At 41.8% G+C, this 23727-nt stretch overlaps 2 protein-coding genes across 18 annotated transcripts in view; both read left to right on the top strand.

Moving 5' to 3' along the window:
- Window positions 1-9122, top strand: part of gramd1bb (GRAM domain containing 1Bb) — a 100626-nt gene extending 91504 nt beyond the window's left edge. For 11 of the 16 annotated variants that reach the window (XM_020600415.1, XM_020600417.1, XM_020600412.1 and 8 more), the window contains 12 exons: window positions 315-477; window positions 658-850; window positions 1016-1159; window positions 1269-1387; window positions 2073-2215; window positions 2427-2530; window positions 2726-2899; window positions 5566-5866; window positions 6163-6174; window positions 6315-6422; window positions 6866-6986; window positions 8001-9122. In XM_020600415.1, coding sequence (XP_020456071.1) covers window positions 315-477; window positions 658-850; window positions 1016-1159; window positions 1269-1387; window positions 2073-2215; window positions 2427-2530; window positions 2726-2899; window positions 5566-5866; window positions 6163-6174; window positions 6315-6422; window positions 6866-6986; window positions 8001-8090 — 1672 coding nt within the window. In that variant the 3' untranslated portion in view covers window positions 8091-9122. The remainder of the gene's footprint in view (window positions 1-314; window positions 478-657; window positions 851-1015; window positions 1160-1268; window positions 1388-2072; window positions 2216-2426; window positions 2531-2725; window positions 2900-5565; window positions 5867-6162; window positions 6175-6314; window positions 6423-6865; window positions 6987-8000) is intronic. The other 5 variants (XM_020600420.1, XM_020600419.1, XM_020600418.1 and 2 more) reach the window with 4 other exon arrangements.
- Window positions 9123-14428: 5306 nt separating this feature from the next.
- On the top strand, window positions 14429-23256 carry dact3b (dishevelled-binding antagonist of beta-catenin 3b). Of its 2 annotated transcripts, none has more exons than XM_020600430.1 (4): window positions 14429-15200; window positions 19487-19619; window positions 19884-19976; window positions 20719-23256. In XM_020600430.1, exons 1-4 carry the CDS (start codon window positions 14970-14972, stop codon window positions 22206-22208), a joined length of 1947 nt encoding a protein of 648 aa, XP_020456086.1. In that variant the 5' UTR covers window positions 14429-14969; the 3' UTR covers window positions 22209-23256. The 2 variants fall into 2 exon arrangements, with proteins under 2 accessions (XP_020456086.1, XP_020456085.1); XM_020600429.1 differs by having other exon boundaries at window positions 20716-23256.
- Window positions 23257-23727: the final 471 nt, after the last annotated feature.

Here is a 23727-nt window from a genome sequence, read left to right as displayed (position 1 = left end):
ACATAACAGTGCTAATTATTACTTTGTCAATGAGATATCATCATACACCCCCTTTACAATGGGTTTGATGTTCTTCTATCTGCACTCAAATTCGTAAGCACGCAAGTATACTAAGCCATTTTTTGCTGTGAGTGTGCAAACACCCTGATATCAGATGTGCTTTACCATGTAAAACACTGCCCACCAAGTCTAAGAAAGCCAAATCACACTATAAGAAGTATGCAAACAGTACTTGATACATGTTTTACAAGACCCTCCTGCAGAGTGACAAATGGGTGAGTAGAGGTCTTCTCGCTGTTCTCTGGTGCCTTTAGGTTCAGTGAAGAGATTCCCAATGAAGAGAATGAGATCAACAATGACAACTTGTCTAAGAGCACTGCCGAGGCCAAGTCTGAAGGGAGCCCTCCTCTGTTACATAAGAAAGTCATACCCAACAACACCATCCCCACCTCAGGCAACCATGACACACCTATTACAGTAAGTTGTAAATGGTAAATACTGTTAATTAGCATATACACATTTACACTGCTGGAACCAAAGACCAAATAAAGTACAGCATGTCTGTGGGTCAGAAAAACTCCCAGGGCATTCGCTTGACAATATTTAACAGTGAAACATTATTGAGATGATTGTTGCCTTGTTTCTTCTTTTCCCCAGTTTGACCTCCCTGCAGAGGAGTTTGCAGACTGTCTACCAGACAGCCAGCTGCTTGCTGTGCCACTGGTGGTGGAAGAGAAGAACAGTGATACCAGCGGGCCTGGTGGTCCTGTGCCCTCACCCTCACTTGACTTGAATGACAATGAGGACATCCCCACTGAGCTCAGTGACTCCTCAGAAACCCATGACGAAGGTAACTGCACAGAACCTTTCTCATAAAATACATAATCTAATGAAAGGTCTGCTCTTTTATTGATAACAGGATCATGTAGATAATGCCAGTGTCAAGGGTCAAAAACAAACAAGAGGAGGCATCTCTGATTTTTATCTGTTGTCTTTGTCCCTCTCTGATGTGTAGGTGAAGTACAGGCCTTCCATGAGGATCTGAATGGCAGGCAGCACATCAACGAGGTCTACAAGTTCAGTGTAGACAAACTCTATGACATCCTTTTTACAGAGTCGCAGTTCATGAGTGACTTCATGGAACAGAGGCGATTCACAGGTCTCTGTTTCTAACGCCCCTACACCTGACCTTCCTGGACATAGTGTAAACCAAAAATGCGCAGTGTCGATTCATTCATTTATGACTCTCTCATCATTTTGTGGTTTAGATGTGGTCTACCGCCCATGGAAGAAGGAGGAGGCTGGGAACCAGACCAGAGAAATCATGTATACGATCTCTCTGTCCAACCCCCTGGCCCCCAAAACTGCCACAGTCACCGAGACACAGGTACAGTCAAATCTATATGTGAAACATCTTATTTTTCACACTGCTTAAAGGATAAGGCCAGTCATTTTTTATATTGATGGTGTTTTCAGCTATCTCCATACAAAGAATAAAACCAACAATGAATTGCCTCTATTCATGGTTAATGTCTGTCAGCTGTCTGTCCTGGAATAGCTTGTTCATCTGTGCGATAGATCTTTGTTGTTGTTCAAAAGTGATTAAGAGCACATCAGGGAAACACATTGCTGTAGTGGGTGGCACATTTTTTTGTAACAAAGCAACTATGTTACCTCAAAGCCTCCATGCAGCCAAAATTTCCTGCGGTTAGTATGAGTCAGAGTCAACTGCACATGTGTAAGACTGTGCAAGCTCTCAGCTTTGTTTACATTCCACTAGCTCCTCGTGCTCAAGTCCAGGGTTTGCTAATGAAGAAATATGTCACCCAGCGCAGTGATGTGTTTCACTGATGTGTTTTTAATTGTTTCAACAACAATGGAGATCTATGGCACAGATGAATAAGCTGATCCAGGACTGACACACTGACGGACATTAACCGTGAGGAGAAGCAAGTTGTTGACGGTTTTCATTTTTGTATGGAGATTGCTGAAAATACTATTAATATAGAAAATGACCGGTCTTGTTCTTTAAAAGCTTGTGTGACTTAAAGACACTTTCCTTCCTTTTTCAGACTCTGTACAAAGCCAGTCAGGAGAGTGAGTGTTACATAATCGACGCGGAAGTCATCACACATGACGTGCCCTATCATGATTACTTCTACACTCTCAACCGCTACATGCTCACCAGGGTGGCCAAAAACCAGTGTCGGTTACGGTGAGTAAGACATGGTCAGGATCTCACAGTGCAAAATGTCATTTCAAATTAAATAGAATTCTTTTTATCACATCTTTTATTTTGGATTGTTTTTGTTGTTTGCTTTTGAATGTGTCCTCAGTTTAATGCTTTGCCATTCCAGTTGTTATGCCTTATTGTAAAAGACTGTACTGTACTGATAAGTCTAGATGTATTTCTGTCTGTGTCTCAGGGTATCCACAGAGCTACGCTACAGGAAGCAGCCGTGGGGGCTGGTGAAAGGCTTCATAGAGAAAAACTTCTGGAGTGGGCTGGAAGAGAACTTCCGCCTTCTTGGTAAGCTATGACATTCTCATCAGCTGTTTAATCACTAACCCTTTAAATGAGGCTGTTGGAGTTATTGTTAAATGTGAGTGAATAAGATTTACCAGTAGAGAATCTCAGGATGAATGAATGCTTTCTTCCTACAGTGTTGTTCAACTGGTTAACATAATGAAATATTCAAGAAGGACTACATTATTTTATTTGCAGAAACTTTACATTTGAATTACACAGAACTAGAGCTTCAGGTGGCAATGAACAGGCTGATCAAGGACTGTTGTGTTATGTTTTTCACCGAGACCTGGCTTGATTCATCTATACCGGATGCGGCTATCGAGCTAGTAGGCCACACTGTACATCGTCATGACAGGAATGGGGACTCTGGTAAGAGCAAAGGGGGACTATGCATATATGTGAATAATTACTGGTGTAGCAACTTGAAGATGGTTGCCAGTCACTGCTCCCCGGATGTGGAGTATATGACGGTTAAATGTAGACCTATTTATCTTCCAAGAGAGTTCACTGCTGTCATGGCAACTGCTGTGTATATACCACCTGATGCTAGTGCTAATTTGGCACTGGGACTTTTGCATAGCATGATTAGCAGCAGCCAAGATAAGTATCCCAAGGCTGTGCATATTATTGCCGGGGATTTTAATCATGCTGAGTTAAAAACTGTGCTGCCTAAGCTTTATCAGCATGTGAAATGTACCACCAGAAGAGATAGGACATTAGACAAGGTCTATTCTAATATAAAACATGGCTACAGAGCTATACAGCTCCCACATCTGGGTCAGTCAGATCATATGTCCTTGTTTCTAGCACCAGCATATACCCCCCTCAGGAAACAGGCTCTTACCAAAATAATGCCTGTCAAAATTTGGCCCGTGGGTGCCTCCCATCAGCTGCAAGACTGTTTTCAGAGAACCAATTGGGACATTTTTGACCATCCAGACCTGGAGGAGCATACGGTGGCAGTCCTGTGCTACATTAAATATTGCATAGATTCTGTTACTGTGGACAAGCGCATCCGGGTTTGTTCCAACCAAAAACCCTGGATGACTAGAGAGGTTCGACGATTGTTACGGGAGAGGAATATAGCCTTTAGGTCTGGCGATATGAATTCATACAGCTTTGCCAGAGCTAATCTGAGGAGAGGTATCCGGCGGGCCAAACTGCATTACAAACAGAGGATTGAGGATAATATTAGTACAAACAATACGCGGCAGGTGTGGCAGGGGATTCAGCATTTAACTAATCATAGATCACATCTTGCTGCGACAAGGACCCTTCACTGGCAGAGGAGTTGAACCTCTTCTTCACCCGTTTTGAGGTGGAGCCACCAGAGACAGCTGTATTACAGCTATCAGCCCACAGCGGCCCCTCCCATAGGGTGGAGGAGTATGAGGTGAGGCGCACGCTGAGGTCTGTGAATCCGAGGAAGGCTGCTGGACCTGATGGCATCGCTGGTCGGGTGCTGAAGGACTGCGCAGATCAATTGGCGGGGGTCTTCACCAAGATCTTCAATCAGTCCTTACACCAGTCTATTGTCCCACCTTGCCTCAAGTCTTCAACCATTGTCCCTCTGCCCAAAAAATCTACAAGCACCAGCCCTAAGGATTATAGACCAGTCGCACTCACCCCGGTTATCATGAAGTGTTTTGAGAAACTGGTACGCAGTCATATCACCTCATGTCTTCCATCTACACTGGATAGCCACCAGTTTGCATACCGGGCAAATAGATCTACAGAGGACGCTATTAACACCACTCTCCATACTGCTCTGTCTCATTTGGAGCAGCCGGGGAGCTATGTGAGGCTGCTGTTTGTGGGTTTTAGTTCCGCTTTTAACACCATCCTCCCTCACAGACTAGTGTCCAAACTACAGGCTCTTGGACTTTCCAGCTCCATATGCCTTTGGATTTTGGATTTTTTGACTGCCCGCCCGCAGAGGGTTAGAGTAGGTTCTTATATGTCGACTGTCCTCACCCTCAGTACCGGCTCCCCACAGGGCTGTGTGCTGAGTCCCCTGCTCTATACCCTCTATACACAAGACTGTACCCCTACCCACCCCAGCAATACCATCATTAAGTTCGCTGATGACACTACTGTGGTGGGGCTTATCTCAAGGAACGATGAGTCCGCCTACAGGGATGAGGTAGAGCGGCTTTGTGGCTGGTGTCGGGAAAACAACTTGATCCTCAACACCGCCAAGACCAAGGAACTGGTAGTGGACTTTAGGAGGAATAAAACGGACATTAAGCCACTGTTCATCGACGGAGATCAGGTGGAGAGGGTGGCCGTTTTTAGGTTCTTGGGTGTTACCTTTGAGCAGCACCTGACTTGGGGCGCAAATACCACTGCTTTGGTGAAGAAGGCCCAGCAGAGATTGTATTTTCTCAGTCTTTTGAAGAAAAACAATCTGAATGAGAAACTGCTGGTGTCCTTCTGTCACTGCTCAATAGAGAGCATTTTAATATACTGTGTCTGTGCCTGGTTCGCCAGTTGCACAGCTGCAGACAGGAGAGCGCTCCAGAGGGTTATTACCAGAGCCCAGAAGATTATCGGTTGCCCCCTACCATCTCTGGAAGAACTGTACAGTTCCCGTTGCTTGAAAAAAGCACAAAACATTCTGCAGGACCCATCACACCCTGAACACTGTCTGTTTGAACTGCTGCCTTCGGGGAGAAGATACAGAACAATTATAGCAAGGACAAACAGATTAAGAAACAGTTTTTATCCGAGAGCTATTGTTGCTTTAAATGCTGCTAAAATCTTAAAATTTGAATGATCGATGGGATTTTACGGGAACTGTGCAATAGTCAGATGTGTATGGATGCAAGTGTGTAAATTTGTTGGGTTTTATTGTTTATGATTATTTTTTATCATCGAAGGATTGCATTTTTAATTTCGTTGTACAAATGTACAATGACAATCAAGTTTAAGTAAGATTCAGTAGTATTTATAGTAGTATTAAAGACAGAAAAGGTTAAAATAATCAAGATGGCATGTTATGTGAATTTCTAACAGTGCTCCTCTTCCCCTCTCAGAGCTGGAATTATCCAAACTGGAGGAGATACTGAATGAATCCCACCGGCTGTCTCCAAAGACAAAGGTGGTGAAAAATGCCACTGTGAGGCGGAAGAAGAGGCCACTCCCCCACATGCGCAGCCAGCATCTGGATGAGGCCCTCAGCCCTGTTACCACGCCGACAGATGAGGAAGTGATTCAGAGGATCAAACAAGTGGCAGGCTCCACACAAACCAGATTCCAGAGTTCAGAAATCCATTATCTGCCCGGAGGCCTTGCTCTGTACAGCGTCTCCAAACTGCTGCTCATCATCAGCTTTGTGTATGCAACTGATTACAAAACACACCAACGCAAGTGTATACAGGGATTCCTGAATATCTGGCCAATGTGATGCCAATACAAATTCAACTCAGGGTGACATAACACAGTCATACACATGGTTGTGTTACAAGTTAAAATTTCTCTGTGTCATGATTTCATTCATTTTTCTTCTAGGCTCCATAGAGTTTTTGTCTGATGTATTGGTTTATTTGAAAATAACCTTTACAAATACAGCATCTCATTGTTGTTCTTTTGAGTGTAACCCCTCTCTCGTCTCCTTTCATTGCCATCCATAGGATCTGTCTAAGGTACATATATTATCTGATTGACCAGCATAACCAGATGCATATATTTACAAAGTATTCCCATTACAATTTGAATGTAATTTTCAAAGGGAATGAGTCTTTTGTTGACTTTGTTTGTTCCTTTCTCTCTTACCCTCCTTCAGCCTGGTCCTGCTAGTGTTCCTCAACATGATACTCTTCTACAAGCTGTGGATGCTGGAGTACTCTACACAGTCCTTAACAACCTGGCAAGGTCTGCGGCTTCATGAAAGGTACGCGCACAGATGGACATTCTACACAATTTCTGTTGTCTATTATTTATATATATTTATACACAAATCCTCTGTTCTAAAGTTTCAACATGGCTAATGGACTTTTGAGGGTTCTGAGTGAACCAAACATTATCTATCACTGTGGAGATGATACTGAATGGAGTTCTGCTGTACTTATTTGGCTGTTTGCCCACACGGCTGTCACACACAAATGTACACCTACAGTTACCCACATGCACTGTTATGCTACACACTTGATGTGAAAATCTAAACTTTTAAACTCACCCTTGAATAGCTCTGGGTTAACTGGAACAGTTTACTCTACCAGACTGTTTGTTGCAAGTCCCTCAGAATGGAATTCATGCTTCAGCAGCTGCACCCTGATGTTGCTAATGTCTCTGTATGTGTGTGTGTGTGTGTGTGTGTGTGTGTGTGTTTCCCAGTAAACTGCCTGAGACACAGATGGAGTGGGCCCAGCTCCTGGAGGCGCAGCAGCGTTACCATGACGCCGAGCTGCAGAAGTGGAAGGAGATTATCAAGTCATCAGTAGTGCTGCTAGACCAGGTACTTGGACACAAAGAGACATTTTCAAAATCATGTCAAACTGTGATGTGATATGTGATGGCAGTGATGTTCCCAAAACATTAGCTTTTATTTTGGGCTGTAGGTAGACACTGCATATGTGTACTGTATGTAGTTGTGTGCTGCCATTAATTGTCTGGACAGGAATAGAAAAATACTGTTAGTACCACAGCTAACACTAGCTAGCTCGTTTGTCCATAATTTCACTAAACCTGGACTACTGGATATAGAGAATGTGAAGTTGACGTCATGTCGTGTTGAATTTTGGGTAAATGTGCCATGTTTGGAGCATCACCCTCATTATCAGTCACAGATATACTGTATACACTACATACATCTATAAGTAAAAATACTATCCCATACAGGTACATACAGTCGCAGATGCTCCATTCATGTTCAAACATCCACTTTAGTGTTCAGTTTGAGCACAGATGGAAAAGAAATTGATTCATCTGCAGTGTTTGTTTCATTTGTTGACAGCGTTAGCTCCTGAATCAAGAGCACAGATCAGTGTGCAGTCATTTTTAAGTCTGTTATGCTCATCAACAGGATCTCCAGGTCTGCTCCAAGTTAGCTAGAGTTAGCTAAGGTTATCCATCTTGAATTACCACAGTCATTAAAGTGAGATCTAATAAAAACAATACAAGAATGTATGCAGGTAAATACAGCACGTACCTCTGAAAGTGGCATTCCCGCCGCAACATTGAACATGTCATGATGTACCTTAACATTCTCTATGGCAAATGGAATCATACAGTATGATGTACAAAGCCTGTTACAACAGATATTTTTAAAAATCACTCTGTAAAGTGCATTATGTTGCCTATTACTGTGACCATGTAGTTGCAGTGTGCCCTGTTATAATTAAGCAAGGTGAAAGTAAGTGTAGTTAGTTATATATGCAGTACATGAAGCATACATCTGTGTAATTTTGTCTTTAATAAACAAGCTAACATGTTCTTTTTTCTTTTTTTTCCTCTTGTTTTTCTTTGTTAGATGAAAGATTCTTTATTGAACCTCCAGCGAGGCATTGGTTTAAGGGACTACACCCCAGAGACTGAGGAAAAGAGAAGTCGCTATCATTGACACAACAGGGCAAGGCCATGAGGGCATGCTGTGCAATATAGGACCCATTTTATTTGTGAACCAGTATGCACTGCAACAGCAAGACATAGAGAGAGGACAGAGGGGAAGGCCGGGCCAACAGCAAGCTGGTCCAGCAGAGAGAAAGAGAGGAACAGTCATCTCCAGCGCACAAGGAGGAAATCATGGACAGAAAGTGCCCCTATCACACACACACAGGAACTGAGGTATCCCCAACATCACTGAGGCATTGCAGGGAGGTGCGAGACTTGGTGCACCTCCACTACAACTATAGGAGAACTGTTTCCTTCTATTCTCTTTCTCTCCAAACGCATCCTACTGTAAGCCATGTTGAACAGGGGAGTGGCAGAGAGAAAGAAGGAAAACTACTGCATGCATTAAGACAACCTAGCTCCCCTCAGTCAGTGTTAATGTGGTTCAGTTCCAGTCTATGTGTGTCAATAACAACAAAAAATAGAAAAAGAGGAGAGAAGGAGTCAAAGGAGGGGGGGAGGGTCTTTCCGAGACTTAATGGCTTTCTATACTCTCTTGACTGTTCCATACCAATCATCCCCTTGAGGTCCTCGCTGCAGTGTCCCTTTAAAAAGCCTCCAGGTGATCAGAGAAGCAGTATCATCCCACAACCAAAAAGGAGAAGAAGTAGTGTAGTTGGAAGCTCCTTGCCTTGTTTGACCCGGGAGTATACAATTACTGTCAGGGCTGGTTCCCTGTCGTACCATTGTGTTGAACTATTTACAGGTAGGGTCTAAAGAATGAAAACACCTAAGCCAGTATTTTTAACCTTACATGCAAGTAAATGATTGGTAGCCCCTGCCACACTGACAGCTACCTTACATTGCATCGTTCCCCTTCCTTCTAATGAAGTAGAATGTATTAGCCTGACAAAAAGGCTGGACTTTGATCACAAATTATTAATCTTTGAAAAAAGGGATGCTGCAGCCAGACCAGTACAGAGATCTGTGTTCTTACATGTTTTATTACTAAACTGTGACTATAACTCTTTAAAAATGTTTCAAATTAGAAAGAGTTCTATGAATATATTTGAAATATATAAGAATATTTCATTTAATATATATTTCAAAATATATAAACATTACCTATATTTATTGTTAATTTATGTATATATAAAAATGATCAGAGTTCTAGACCAGTTAAAGAATTTCTAACTAAAGGTGTTTTCTTCTAAAAGTGCATGCCAGATATGTCTGTGACATGTCCAGTGTGCAAGTATGATTCTGCATTCGCGCGATTATATTCGCGCACTTGTGTGACTGTGTGCCTGTATGAGAGTGCGTGCATGCGTGCGTGTGCGCACAAGTGCGTACTGTATCGGTGACATTTTTACCATTCCACACTTGTATGTTTCTTAATGTTTTCTTTTCTGGCTCCTGCAGCCAGACTGCCTTTTTTTAATGCTAATGCGTTTGGATGCTGCCTTGCATTAGCCCCACCAGGGTACAGTTTACAATTGATGAGTTTGTTCCAAAATGAAATATCTGGCATTTGAAAAAAGTTACACCCATTTTTCCAGTTTTGTTTTATTGTTTGAACTAAACACTGATTTCACATTTTGACACATACTGAATCCATAGTTGACAGAGGTTTTAGTCTGAAAGATGAACTTAATGATTTTTCTTTTGTAAATGATTGACGTCATTTTGGAGATTAATTCTTTATCTGTCCCCTGTGAGCAACTCTTTGTCCATGTTACCACACTAGTAGCTAGACTACTCTTTACTAAAATGGAAATGTACTCATTTGCTTTCTTGCTGAAATTTACATGAGAAGATTAATACCACTTTCTTACATTAAATATAAACCAGCAACTAGTTAGCTAGTTTCACAAGTTGTTTCCCCTTTTCCAGTCTTTACGCTAACATAGTTTAGCGTAAACACTACAAATTGAAGAAAACAGCTAGCCAAGCAGCTAGTTCTAGCAGCTTCTTCTTCTCCTTGTTCAGCTAGCAGCTAGCTAGTTATTTATCGTCTGTATTCTACAATGCTACCTGGCCCCTGGCTCTAGCTTCATGTTTGTGAATTAGGATTACATTCAATGACAAGAAATCACTTTATTCTGCAGCCTTCATCAGGGTCACAATCGCATAGTACAACTGATTCTTTAAACATTACACACACGAGAATCTTCTTGAGTTAATTAGGCTGTACCTGGTTGACTAATCATGGACAGAACAAGACGAGTTCTTTCAACACAGGTAAAAGTGACAATATATTCAAATCCATGTAAAGCCAAACAGCGGGCTTTCTCAAATAACTGTATTGTCATCTTTACCTATAAATAAGGTGACTTCTTGCCAATGAGTTTGATCCAAATTTATGATTATTAGTTAATACTACTGGGATTATATGTACATACATACGTGTGTGTGCATATATATACATACAGTATACTGTATATTTATGTGTAGTCTTTTCATTGTCAACTGTCAGCAAAAAGCAAAATAGTGTATTTCATAAAACGTAAAAATGTCTGTCTTGGATGGAATATAAGCATGAGAATTAACTTTATGCATCCAAATAGAACCAAAAGAAAGGAGCAGAAAAGAGAAAAGTACCTTTATGTTATTTTAAAAGAAGTATTTAATGTGTATGTTATGTATTTTTAGCAGGCAGACTTAAGTGATGAAAGCACATCCAAATAAGAAATCCCTCGGTGTGTAAAAAGAAGAAAAGGTGAAGCACTTTAAGGCCTTTTCAGATAAAGAATGAGAATGAGAAACAGCAGCAGTTTAGTTTGGAGGTGAATGCAGGGCTGAGGAAATTGTTTCACCAGTATGTCTCATTTAATTTAATAACCACACCGGTGATTCACAACATTCAAACTCAGTTTTAAAGAAGCTGGATTTTAATCCTACTGATTTGTTACTGCTCAAAATAGTGTTACTTTTGGTCAGATAGGACATTTTTGAGGTGATCACATGTGAAGCTTTCAAGCCCATCTCAAGCAGAACAAGTCCAACCTGACATTTTTCTTGTCTATTTCAGGGAGCGAGAATGAGTGGTCTGTATGAGGGGAAGGTGTCTGTACTGTGTGCCTGCGTGGCGTGTTAGTGAAAACAAAAAACTTCAGGATTGGACCCCTGCTGTGTGTGCGTATTGAAGGCACTGAGTAATAATAGCACAAGGAACCCTTTAGAATGTCTAGTTGGAAATGTTTTCTGTTTTATAGAAATAATTTTCACAATCCTGTTGACACTGAAAGATTATAGTAAAGTTATGCGTTATGTATAGTTGTTTCATAAAGTATCCAGACCCCTTTGCTTTTTGAGCACTAGATCGAACACTAGATTTCATTTTAGATAGGTAAAATTGCCATAATGACAAGTGAAAACATGATTTTCTGAATATCAAAAACTGAAATCTTTTATTTGCAAAAGTATTCAGAGGCTTTGCTGTGTCCAGGTGCATCTTGTTTGCGTTACTTTTACTTGAAATGTCTGGAACTTGGAGTTTACTTGTGTAAAATTGAATTGATTGGGCATAGTTAAAAAGGTACACAGCTGTGCATGTATATAAAGTCCCTCAGTATAAATATAAATAAAAAAAACATTTCTAAAGCTTTAAGTGTTCACAGGAGTGCTGTGGCCCTAATAGTTGTGAAATGGAGGAAGTTTGGAATCACCAGGGCTGAGTAACCTAAAAAAAGGGCCTTGACTAGGGAGTTGACCAACAGTCACTCTAACAGAGCTTCAGCCGTCCAGTACATAGATGAGAGATCCTGCCATCTCAGCAGCTCCATCAGTAAGTCCTTTATGGTAGCGTGGCTAGACAAAAGCCACTTCAAGTAAAAGGCATATGAAAGGCCACGTTGAGTTTGTCAAACGGTATTTAAAAGGACTTGGGGAGCACGAGAAAAAAGACTCGAGATCTGATGACACAAAAACTGAACTCTTTGAGCAGAACTCCAAGCACTGTATCTGGCAACCACCAGGAACTGCTCATCACCTGGACAATACCACCCCTACAATGAAGCATGGTGGTGGAAGGAGAATGCTATGGGTGTGCTTCTCAACAGCAGGGGCAGGGAAGCTGATTAGGAATGAGGGAAGGATAAATGCAGCCAAAAACAGCGAGGTTCTTCAAGAAAACCTACCCCAGAGTTCATGCAGCCTGAGACTAGGGCAATGGTTCACCTGACCTGAAGCCAAGGCAAATACTGTAGTGCCTTCAGGTCAAGTAAGTGTCCTGGAGTGGCCCAGCAAAACCCCATATATGGAACATCTGTGGGGAGACCTGAAGCTATAGTTGACAGATGCTTCCAATCCAATCTGACAGAGCTTGAGAGGATCTTCCAGGAGGAATTGGATAAACTGTCTAAATCCTTAGGCATGAAGACTTGCAGCTTTATTCGTTTTTAAATTACCAATTTCAGTTTTTGATTATTCAAAAATTTGCAAAGTTTGTTTTAGTTGTATAGCACCAAATCACAACAAAAATCATCCCACATATTACATATAGAAAAACCCAACAAATCCCCCTGGCCACTTGGGTTAATGAGTGTGGATTGATGGGCAAAAATTATTCTTTTATCAATTTGAAATTAAAGCTACAACAGAATAAAGTACAAAAGGTTGAGGGATCTGAAGTAAATGATGGTACAGAAATGTTATATTTATGAAAATGTGATTGAAATGCTTTAAAGAGTTTTTTTTAAGCATATGCTGACATTGTTTTATTTTGTTTTCTTCTTTTCCAAAAGCCTGAATCACCCTTTTTTGTCAAAAAAAATGCAAGCATTCCCAGCTGTTTAGAAGATGACATGGTAAATGCTTGATTAAGTTAGTTTTGATTGCAAACTTTGGTTTTACTGACACCTGATTTTACTCTTCAAGGATGAGTCAAACAGGTTATCTTAACAAGTCTGCAAATTAGGTCTGGTGCTTTCACCGTCATCGTTCCTTTCACTCACTCCATTCTTTTCATTGTTGTCAAATTTGGCTTTGTTTTCAAGCCTTACCTCTGTAGTATGCACCCACAGGTGTCTGCATTACAACTAATGAATTATACACTTCATTAACTATATTAATTGGCATTTGCCTTGCAGTCACAGACAGAGCGAAACATTAGTAAAGACATCAGTGCCACCCATACAACATACAGTACAGTACTAACTAGCAGCCTTGGGTAATACATGATAATCACATGCAAGCTCCTGGAAGTGACCACTGATGTAACTCATAGCAAATGCTCTTCGTTGAGTGTATCTTGATTTAAAAAAAAAGATGTGTAGTTCTGTTCAAAAAAAAACTGCTGTCTTTTTTTTAGTAACTGTTTTGATCTCTAGAGAGACTTTTAGTCAAATTTATACATGAGATAAATATACTGTAAGCATACGGTGTGTGTGTATCTGCATTGTGCGCACACACACTGACAAAAGAATCCAACCTGCGCTGTGCGTGGGTTTTGACTTGCCGAAGACTTTGCCTCATACAGACTGAAGATAAAAGTGGCTTTTTGGTTCTTGTGAAGTAGAGTTTGGAAGTATGAATAAAAAAAATGACCAAACAGTGTTTCTGTTTTTGGAACTATTGCTTTATTTATACTTTACTTTGACAAATCATACTTCATTCATAAAACTTGTGACTTAATCTCAGTTTTCCTTACAGTAAACATGGATTTTATTTTTAAATATCCGGTATGTTTGACCTTGGAAGTAATACAGAGGAAGATTACATCAGGCACCATGATGAAATATTCACCTGCTACTGCACTTTCAAAACTAAAGTAAACTCAAAAGACCTTTGGTGAAAGGATTGTTCCTTTGGGAGCTGTATCTACAGTACAGCTACTATGTTGAGAGCAGCTTGTACATAGGGTCCCTAGGAGTCCCTGATGTCTCACTTTAATTACTGTTGCATTCATTGCCCATGAATTAGCCTAGGACTGGCTCTAAACTTAGGTGAAAGCGATGATGATGTTGCTGGTGCATTTTCTCCATTTTTGCACAAATATAATATTAATGTTCCAAACCTAGTTTATCCAGTGCCTTGTTTCTAAATCAGGTTCTGTCTGCTGCTTTGGTTTTTCCATGTTTCCGGTTTTCCCTATCATGGTGTTCAACATTCTTCAAGCTGTAGACATGCAGGCACACCAGTGAGCTGGAGATTATTAAAGAAATGGTTCTTAAATAATCATGCTTACAATAATTGTGTTGTAAACAAAATGCGGTATTTATACAAATACAAATAATGTCTCCACTGTCTCTGCTGTGCCATGAATTATCATACTAATATATTTATTTTAATTAGGTGATTACAAAATTTTAATCTTATGTTGTAATTCATGCACTGCATTTTGTCAAAGTGCTGGATTCATTTTTGCAGCTTTCTTCACCAGGTGTTTTAGATTGTTTTATTCGTTTCTTTGCTGCTAATTGTTTCAGCATATTAAATCGGTATTTTACTGCACTCCCAGAAATAGCCGTCCCCGGAAGTGGGCCCATTAGTCCCAGGCCAGGATGAGTATATGGGTGAGGTCGACGCCTAATGAATCGAGGGGGATGGGACGACGTTACTTGCAGCAGCCCACCAGCCTCTGGCATCCAATGAAGGCTGAGATTGGATTTCCAAACGGCGGATGTGTCCCCACTTTCTCGCCTTGGCAGGTCGCAGAGGGTGGAGCTCCATGCCTCCGTTTGACAGCTGCAAAATAGAAAATGTATAGCGCATTGAAGATCTGGGAAAGCATGCTGCTTCAAGGCAACCGCTCTACCTCTAGGAATGAGCTGCAGCATGGCCCTTTATAGCCTGCGATTGCCCTCGTAAATCTGGACTAACTGGAGGAACACCAAATAAGGGAGATAACTAGATTTTATTGAGCAGATAATCCTGGGATACTTGAGGCATGCACCGGGCGTTCTCGTACCCGGTGACCGTGGAGCGCAGTCGGACCAAGGAGCGCCTGGAGACGAGTCTGGCTGGGTTGTGTGAGCTGGAGCTCCGCAAGCAGAGGCAGGAGTGCCTGGTGCTGGGAGCGCTGACTCTGGGAGATCCCCTGCCCCAGGACCGCACCAGAGGAGAGCTGGCGTGTTTCAGCAGCTGGGGGCAGGAAAACTTGACACTGAGGCGCCAGCTGGTAAGAAGTTTATGTTGCCTTTTACTGCATGTTTACTTTCCAGCAGCTCTGCCGTGCTGGCTCACCATATTACCCTACCTTTAACCCTTGCACGCACCATTGTCCTGCACAGTTTTCTATAAATAATCATATACATTTGAGTATATAGCCTTTACAGCGTACCCTCATTGTAATCGACCTTCGGGTGGACTCTTGGTTTTGGCTGCGCTTTTTGTGTAGAGGTGACCTCTGCAAAAGAAGTTGTTCAACTTGATTAATAGCATCTCTGTTTGAAAGGATGTAACGCGTTTCTGTGCGTTAGGCTAAGATTAATGCATCAGGGTAACGAAATCGGGGGTGGAGCACCCTCCGTTGGTGACACAGACCGACTCTTTAATGGCCCATTGTTCCTTCATCATGGACTTTTGTAGGCTTTACTACTTAACAAGCTTTTAACTGTGCTCTTTACAGATAATAAAAGTATGAATTATTCCTCCACATTGCATGCTGCTGTTACAGCTAACATGTTTATGTTATAGCTAAATATCCTCTGCATTATTTAGACTATGTCTCAAGCCCAATTGCACAATAGGCTGTTCCAATGGCGCAGGATTTGGTTAATCAAAACAAATTAAAGTTTCAGAGACGCATTACTAATGGCATGTCCCCCACAGAAGGCTGTTTGTATGCACCATCTCTTATGTTTATGATGGTTTCTGTGGTGTTTTGTTTTATTTTTCGTGATGCTGCTTGAAAGTTTAAATGTTGGGGCTGGGAGTTTGGTTTCTGTTTGGCTGCTGCTCTCGTACAGTCCCCAACCTTGTCTCAACAATACTACAATAGAAAGCTATTATTAAAGAGGGTGCAAAAGAAATTAAATCAGCCGCCTCGTCTTCACACCTCCTTTCCTTCCTCCCTCCCTCCTACTCTACCAGGGGCCTAACAATAGGCGCACATGGGGCAGAATACTAATGATGCTGGTCGAGGCCCCGGTGACAGAGAAGATACATGTGGCCTTGGACACTGGCGTCAGTTGGGTAAAACATGCTATGATTGCAATGCCAATTGGTTTTATAATTCTCCTAGAAAACTAGAGTTGAGCTAATTATGAAACCAACTTAAAGATGTAGCCGAAAATGAGGGTATGAGGGTTTCCAGTGCGCCACATGCGCGCACGAACCTTACATTGCTATCACTGGCTGAGCTGTCACTGTGTCGCAGCCATTTTCAGCAAAGCAGTGACACACATTCCCCCGTAGGACCACATATTTTTTTTTCCATTTTCATTTTCTGTGCAACCCGTCATCGGATCGATGTTTATTAACTGTAGTGCTTATCCAAGCGTGTGAGTAATTACACGGTAAAGTCCTTGGAGAAATCTTTTACCGGACAGGACTGTAATTGATGTCTCAAACTGCGTCTTTATAATATCAGGTCACCATCTGCGTCCCAGCCAAATCCCCAATCTCATCTTCCATGTGGGTTAAAGCCTGCAAAATGTACAGTTCACTGTGTGATGCAGAAACAGCTGACCCCTGAGACCCGCGCTGTCTGTCTGTGTGTGTCTATATGTGAGTGTAGCTGTCTATATGGCTCCAGTCAGGCTGAGAGACCTTTTCTGCTGGATACAGTATGTGGTGTTCAAGGTGTTGATAGCTGTGGGAGGTCAGACAGCAGCTGCGAAAGCATGAAGCTCTGACCTCCCTCTCAGCTACCCTGCTGTGAATGTTTGAAGAGGGTGGAGGAAAATACATGAATATGTGAAATGAGTGTGTGATATACATCTGTCTTTGTGAAGGAGTGCTTGCTGAAGTCATGTTTAAAATGAATTCACTTTATTGATTTAAGCATTTACTTTATCATTTGCATATGTCTCTATAGGTATATGAAAAGGACATTCCTTATGCAAGAAGAGGTGTATGGCTCTTTTGCTTTTGCTTTGAGCCTTTGCTGAAATGCTGGTTCATCGGTCAGGGTGTGTGTGTCCTTGGGAAGACAGCTGCACATCATTAGTGAGAGTATCAAGCCGTTAGTCTACTCAGCAATGACTGGTCAGTGAAATGACTCACCGGATGGTCTCTTCCGCTTGGTTCTTGTTGGCCTCTTTAGAAAAGAGCTGCTAAAATACACGCACACAGATAAACCAGGTTGTCCATACATTTGCAAACACTATGTCCACACACTGAGCTGGTCCCACAGCTGTCAGGTACAAAAGCTTGTCTTTTTTTAGAGACTTCATTTGCAGCCAACCCACACCGCCGTGCACTTAGGGTCAGAGCAGGCTAATGAATGCCTTTCATTATGGTTATGGTTATGTATGCACCTTTCTGTGTTTGCACATTCATCCTCCTCACCCTCTTTAATTCACCTTATTTTAATAAAGCATTTAAAATGTGTCTGTGTGTTTAAAGAAGGAAGCGAGCCGTAGTCATGCAGTACAACTGGGGGCAGGGTGTCTTGTGTGTGTGGGTGTGTGTGTATATTTCCGGATTCCCACAGCCTTCTCTGTGTGGAGCCAGTCACAACATTGCTTTAATTAAACAGGGTCCGGCAGCACGGCTGCTTGTGTGCCCTGTTAAATAGATTTCTAAATCCTGGCAGTATCATTTCTAAAGCTTTCTCCCGGTGACTATTCTACATAAAATCTCTTCTGCAGAATCTTATATCCCACTCTCACTCGTCTCTTGGCTGTAAATTCTTCAGTCTCCCACTTTTCCTACACGCTCTCAATGTCATAATGTCCTGGATTCTAGGTGGTCCTGGTGTGTTGTAGCCTACACCCAGTGTGTTAACAGCTGAATGGCTAGGTGAGGCTGGCTGCACCATGTCCTCTGTCGCCCCCATCCCCCACCAGAGGATGAGGTAAAACAGTAATGAAGTGTGCAGAGTGTCAGGGAGCCAGTGTGAGACCATTAATAATAGAGCACAATCAAAGACCAGCCTGCCCAGTGGTCCCATCTACAGTGTGAGCCTTCTCTAATATTGTGTCCTGTGTTTGCTTTATTTGTCCACAAAGGTTTGTTTCTTTTCAGCAGCATTATCATTTAATAATCAGCACCATGACTTCTGCAGTGTGCATGCGCGTGTGCATTTGTGGGCATGGCCACAAAGAGACAGCAAGAAATCAATTGTGTGAAGCAGAATCATTGATTAATTGATTTGCAATAGGCTCCCCTCCTCCCAGCTATTTCTTTACCCAGCAGCAGTAAGCTCATAGCACACTTTGCTTCTTCAACACAAAATCATATTGATATAGTAACACCATAATGCTTTGCTTCAACTAAGACAATAAGTACCTTTGTTTAGACAAAAGAAGTGACAGTGTTTGGGGGTGAAGAGATTGTGTGGGGAAACACAGGTTAGCTTGGGTCAATTAGCACTTGCAATATGACTGCATTTAATCTGCAGGACAAAGGAGTTCAAGCTCAAGGACTGATTTGTTCATCGACCCAAAGATCACACTTTTGTCCTCCCTGGTTTTCTAGGATATTTCTCTGTGCCCGTTAAAGTTTTGAGACACAAGCACATGCCGGTTTTTCAAACTTGACTTATGGAATTTGGTACCGGAAGATCAACAGTGGTGCCTTTAACAGTGGCTGCTGTATTAAGTGTCAAGTCAGATATAATGGAGATTTCAGAAAAGTCAGGTTCTCAGCCATAATTATTCTATTAATAGTGGGATATTCATAATCCCAATAACACTGATATCATGTCAACAAGCTAACACGCTCACGGTAACAACATTAATATGCTGACTTTTAACATGTACAGTACGTTTACCATGTTAAGCATATTAGTTTTTGTGTTAGCATGCTAGTATTTGCCAATTAGCACTAAACATAAAATACTATTTGGACATAAACCAAATTATTTGGAATTTTGAGCTGATGCTGTCACAAGAAGAAAAGCTGAAGGTTCACTGAAGTGATTACAGTTCATCCAAAGGGGCATCACCACATTCCATTCTTTTGGCTTTACCAACTCATGAACATTATCTTCTGATTGATATAGAATTGTGGTCTGGAGATAAATAACTTGAATTCAACTCATCTACTGTATGTACTAATACAGGACACCGCAATACAAATCTCAGCACATATTTCAACAGGTGACTGATTGTGAGTGTCAAACTGCATGAATGTTGGTGTGCAGCTGGAGAAACAAGCAGTGTAGGATTCACAGCTGTGTTTCTGCCTTTAGCATTTCTGCAAACCCATAATTTGCGAGAATTCTTTCAGTCTTTTGCTGTGCTGTTGAAATCACTGATACAGACAGAAAAAAAGACAGACTGTGTATTTGTGTTTCAGAGTGCTCTTCAGAGCTCCCCATGGGGCCTGATGCAGGCGCTGGAACAGCAGGTGGGAGAGCTGAGGATCAACACCGATTATGGCTGCTGTAATGGAGCTCAAGGAGAGGCAGGAGACAGTCATCCGACTTCTGGTATTCTGGCACTTGTAAACCTTTTCTTTCATCACGGCTTGGTTACACATGTAATTAAGAGTTTTCTAAGCATGCACTTTGCCATTTACTCACTTTTGATACAATCCGAAAGTGAATTTTCTGCATGAAATCATTGAATTGTACAACAAAATTCATGTTTTCTCTTTGCATTGTGAAATATCTTTACAATATGTTTGTGATAGTTTATTTCTGCTCTTATTGTTCAAGCAGCATTTTTTTCATTCTAATTGCACTTTTCCCTAGGTTTCTACAAATCAAGTGAGGGTCAATCACCAAAAGGAAGATCAGAGATGGTCTCGTCCTGTCTTGTAACCGATGACAGGTCAAAATCTGTGGGTAAGGAAAACTAGGAGATCTGAAAAGAATGGGTAACACCTAAAAATATCTTTTTAGAAACAGCAACGCAACGAGTATGATACAACAAATTTAATGTAAGTAAAGTGTCACAATTTTTAGGATACAATTTTACCATTTTAGCATGATAACAGCTCAGATTCTGAGCATGTGCACATCTCTTTTCATTTTTCTAAAATTAAAAACAGCCAGTTTGTTATTCTTCTCTCACATTTATTTCTTGTAACTCATCCAAAGACATTAAAAAGGTGTACTAAACGATGTCACACCGGGTTTTTTAAAGGGACTCATTTTGAAATACGAAGTTTGGACTGCCATCATACTGGTTGTTCAAAGTCAGAATCAGGAAATAGTGTGAACACCAGGTGAAAAGAACAAGATGAAATCACCACAGCTAAAACAAATACAGTACATACAAACATAGTGTTTTATGGCATTAAATGAAAAATGTGTGCTTAAAATCTGCACCAAGACGTATATGAGTGGTGAAACTAAGCATTTAAATTGACAGCTTAATCGATAAATAAAATGGATAACCAAAATAAATGCTTTTAGATAATTATTTAAACAAAGCTGTTTTCTTAGCTAGCAGCTAAAATCCAATCATATACTTTGAGATGTGTAAATATAAAATATCTTACATGAACAGCACAACATGAATAATTCACATCTTTTTTATGCTTTTTTATGTAGCATTCTAATTAAATATCTCTGTAATTAGAAGATCCCCTTATGCCGAATGGAGAGTTGGATCTGCCAGTCCTATGTACCAGCCTACCTCGCTCTTTTTCTGCCCCTTACCCACCTCTGGAGGGCATCACAGAAGAGGGCACGGGAGTGGATTCATGGCAGTGGGACCCCAGTGGAGACACCCACACATGGCAGCAGCAGCCTGCAGATGATGAAGTCACAGAAGAGGACTACCAGCATGCCTTGAGGGTGGAGAGCTACATCCTAACTCTCATCCAACGGCATACCCTCTCATCAAGGCCATGCCAGCCTCGTACCACCCTGGGCCCTGAATCTCCATACTGCAGTGCCTCCGGACACAGCTCCCTACACAGGAGAACTCCTCCTTTTACCACAGAGCAACACTTTCCTGATTCTCATCTAAAGCCCCATGGTGACTTTTCTGCAAACCCTAATAACCAGAGCTTTGGTTGTGACCTGCTACAAGGGGAGGCCTGCGGAGGAGAGGCCCCATCTTTGGAGGAGGGCTGTTATCTGTCTCTGCCCTACCCCGAGTCCAAACTGCACTCTCTGGCTGGGAGGCTACCGTCACCTCTGTCCTCCCTGGACTCCAAGTGTGGTGCTGGGCCTCCTGATCCTTGTTGTGAACCTGCATCCCCTCACCATCCACAGGCCTCTTTTCATCACAAACACAGTTTAGTTAATGCTCAGTATATCCCTGGACAAGCTTACCGTGTTCCTTTGTGCGCCTCTAGACATTACAACCCAGAGCAGTCTAAGTCCACCCGAGGTATCACCTCTGTAGACCACCCCAACTCCATGTCCAAATCCTGTAAGAAAGGCCACAAGGAGCGACAGAGATCCAAGAAATCAAGCAGTAAAACCAGTCACTCTCAATCTGAAAACAGCCTCCTCAGCCAACGGGTGCTGCCTGAGCGCAGATACAGCACCACAGAGAGGCACCATGGCAGAGGGGACCAAGGCCAGGTCTCTGGACCACAGGTGGGCAACAACAGCCACAACGGGAGCCGACGCTGGTGCTCCAACCTGGAGCTAAGCCAGGATGAGGGGGAGACCCAAACAGGGCACGCATATAGACAGCCACTTCGAAAAGCTCGCCATGGTCATGCTTGTCAACGCTCCCAACCCCAGAACTACCAGCAGCAGCACCAGCATACACAGCGCTGGCACACAGACTTTGAAGAGAGAGCACCTCTCTGTCAGGAAGAGGAGGGCTATGCTGCCGCCGCCCCCGCAGAGTCAGAGTCCAGCACGAGTGAGGTGTATTCTCCAGCCTCCAGCTCACTGTCCAGTGACTCGGATGAGAGTGGAGGGCTGGTGTGGCCTCAGCAGCTGCCACCACGCCTCGTTTCTACTTCCTCCTCATCTTCACCTTCACCACAGGCCACTGCCAATGCTCCCTCTCAACCAAAAGCCTTTGTCAAGATCAAAGCTTCTCATGCTCTTAAAAAGAAGATCCTCAGATTCCGCTCAGGGTCCCTCAAAGTCATGACTACTGTATGAGGAAATGTTCAGTCCTGTAACGTTTACTACTGTGTTGTAAAGTCAGAGCTACACTGTGGATACTACCTTTGGTCACCAACCAGTCCAGTCTTTACACTCTGCCTCCCTCTAATTGCAGTGTGTTTTTATTGAGAGACATTTACATTAATGGACAAAATTAAAGACCTCCAGTCTTCTTCTGATTAGAGATCATCTGCTTGTTGTTTCTGGCTGAATTTATCTTGTAGGTGACAACCATCAGAAACTACGGGGGATATTTGCTATATTGTGGTGCCACAACTTTTAAATTTAGCAGCATATTTATTGACATTGATGTAAATGAGTGCAGCTGCAGCTCTGTTCATTTGAATGTGTTTCAGCTGGTATGGATGTACCTGTACTGCTCACAGGTGGCCTGAGAGTCACAGTAGAAAAGATTGTTTACCTTAGTAGGCTCTGGTTGAAGAAATCAGCAAACATATTTTGGAGCTTCTATCACACAGTCTTCTGCCAGTCAACTCATTTTTATTTTGTTCAGTAACTAAAGCATGTTTTGACCTCAAAGTCCCTCACATTCTCCTCTGGCGAGCTATGTGATTTACAAACATCATCTTCCCTCCTCAAGCATGTTCTTAACTCTGACAAGATCTCAAATGACTAACAGCTGCCTCTCTGAGGACATTTTACACCTGCTTTTGCCTTAGGTGAAATTTCTGTTGCAGTTCCCTCTGTCGCAGCAGTGGTAAATCAGGCGCTGAGGATATTTGAATGAAAAGACTGTCTCATTTGGTACTAATTGTTTGAATTTCCTTGAAAAAACAACTTCATTTAAACTCAAGTACATATTAGTTGAATATCCATCTATTATTGGAAATTTTATTCTCATTTGCACATCTTGGATGGTTAGCTGGCCTACTCTGCACTAGCCAAAAACTTAGGCTATAATTAATTGAAATGAATTATCCAGAGGTTTATCATTTGAATGCTGTCTCCACTTTCTCTCAACCAAACTACACAGCTCTTTCCAGGAAATGTCTTGAAAGGAATGTCTTCTTCACCACGATGGACCGGTACATCGACCGCATTACTGCGGAAGCTGCACCGATCCGCCTGTCAGTCTCCCGTTCCATCCTTGATTTGATTTGATTTTTGATTTGATTTATTCATTCAAACATGTAAAACAGTTGATATGTCAACACATGTAATTTCACACATATCCAACAATAATAATCCAATATCAATTTACTTATACCTAGTACATGCTTGAACGGAGTAGGAAGAAGTTAGACTTATCTAGTCCTACCCCATGACATCATCTTACAACTTTTAAGTCCTAAGCAGTATCTCTACATAAATAATTATCCTCTACACCACACAAGTAATATACTACAGAATTATTACAGAGTGTTAACATTCTATATAATTACTCATAGATAATTATCTTCTACGCCACACAAGTAATATACTAAAGAGTTATTACAGAGTGTTAACATTCTTACCCCACACCCACAATGTTCCATCTGATTAATCATTCCCTCAC

This window comes from Monopterus albus, unplaced genomic scaffold, assembly GCF_001952655.1.
Source record: "Monopterus albus unplaced genomic scaffold, M_albus_1.0 scaffold46.1, whole genome shotgun sequence".
NCBI lineage: Eukaryota > Metazoa > Chordata > Actinopteri > Synbranchiformes > Synbranchidae > Monopterus > Monopterus albus.
The sequence above is the reverse complement of the archived record's forward strand: the minus strand, read 5'-3'. Positions and strand labels throughout refer to the sequence as shown.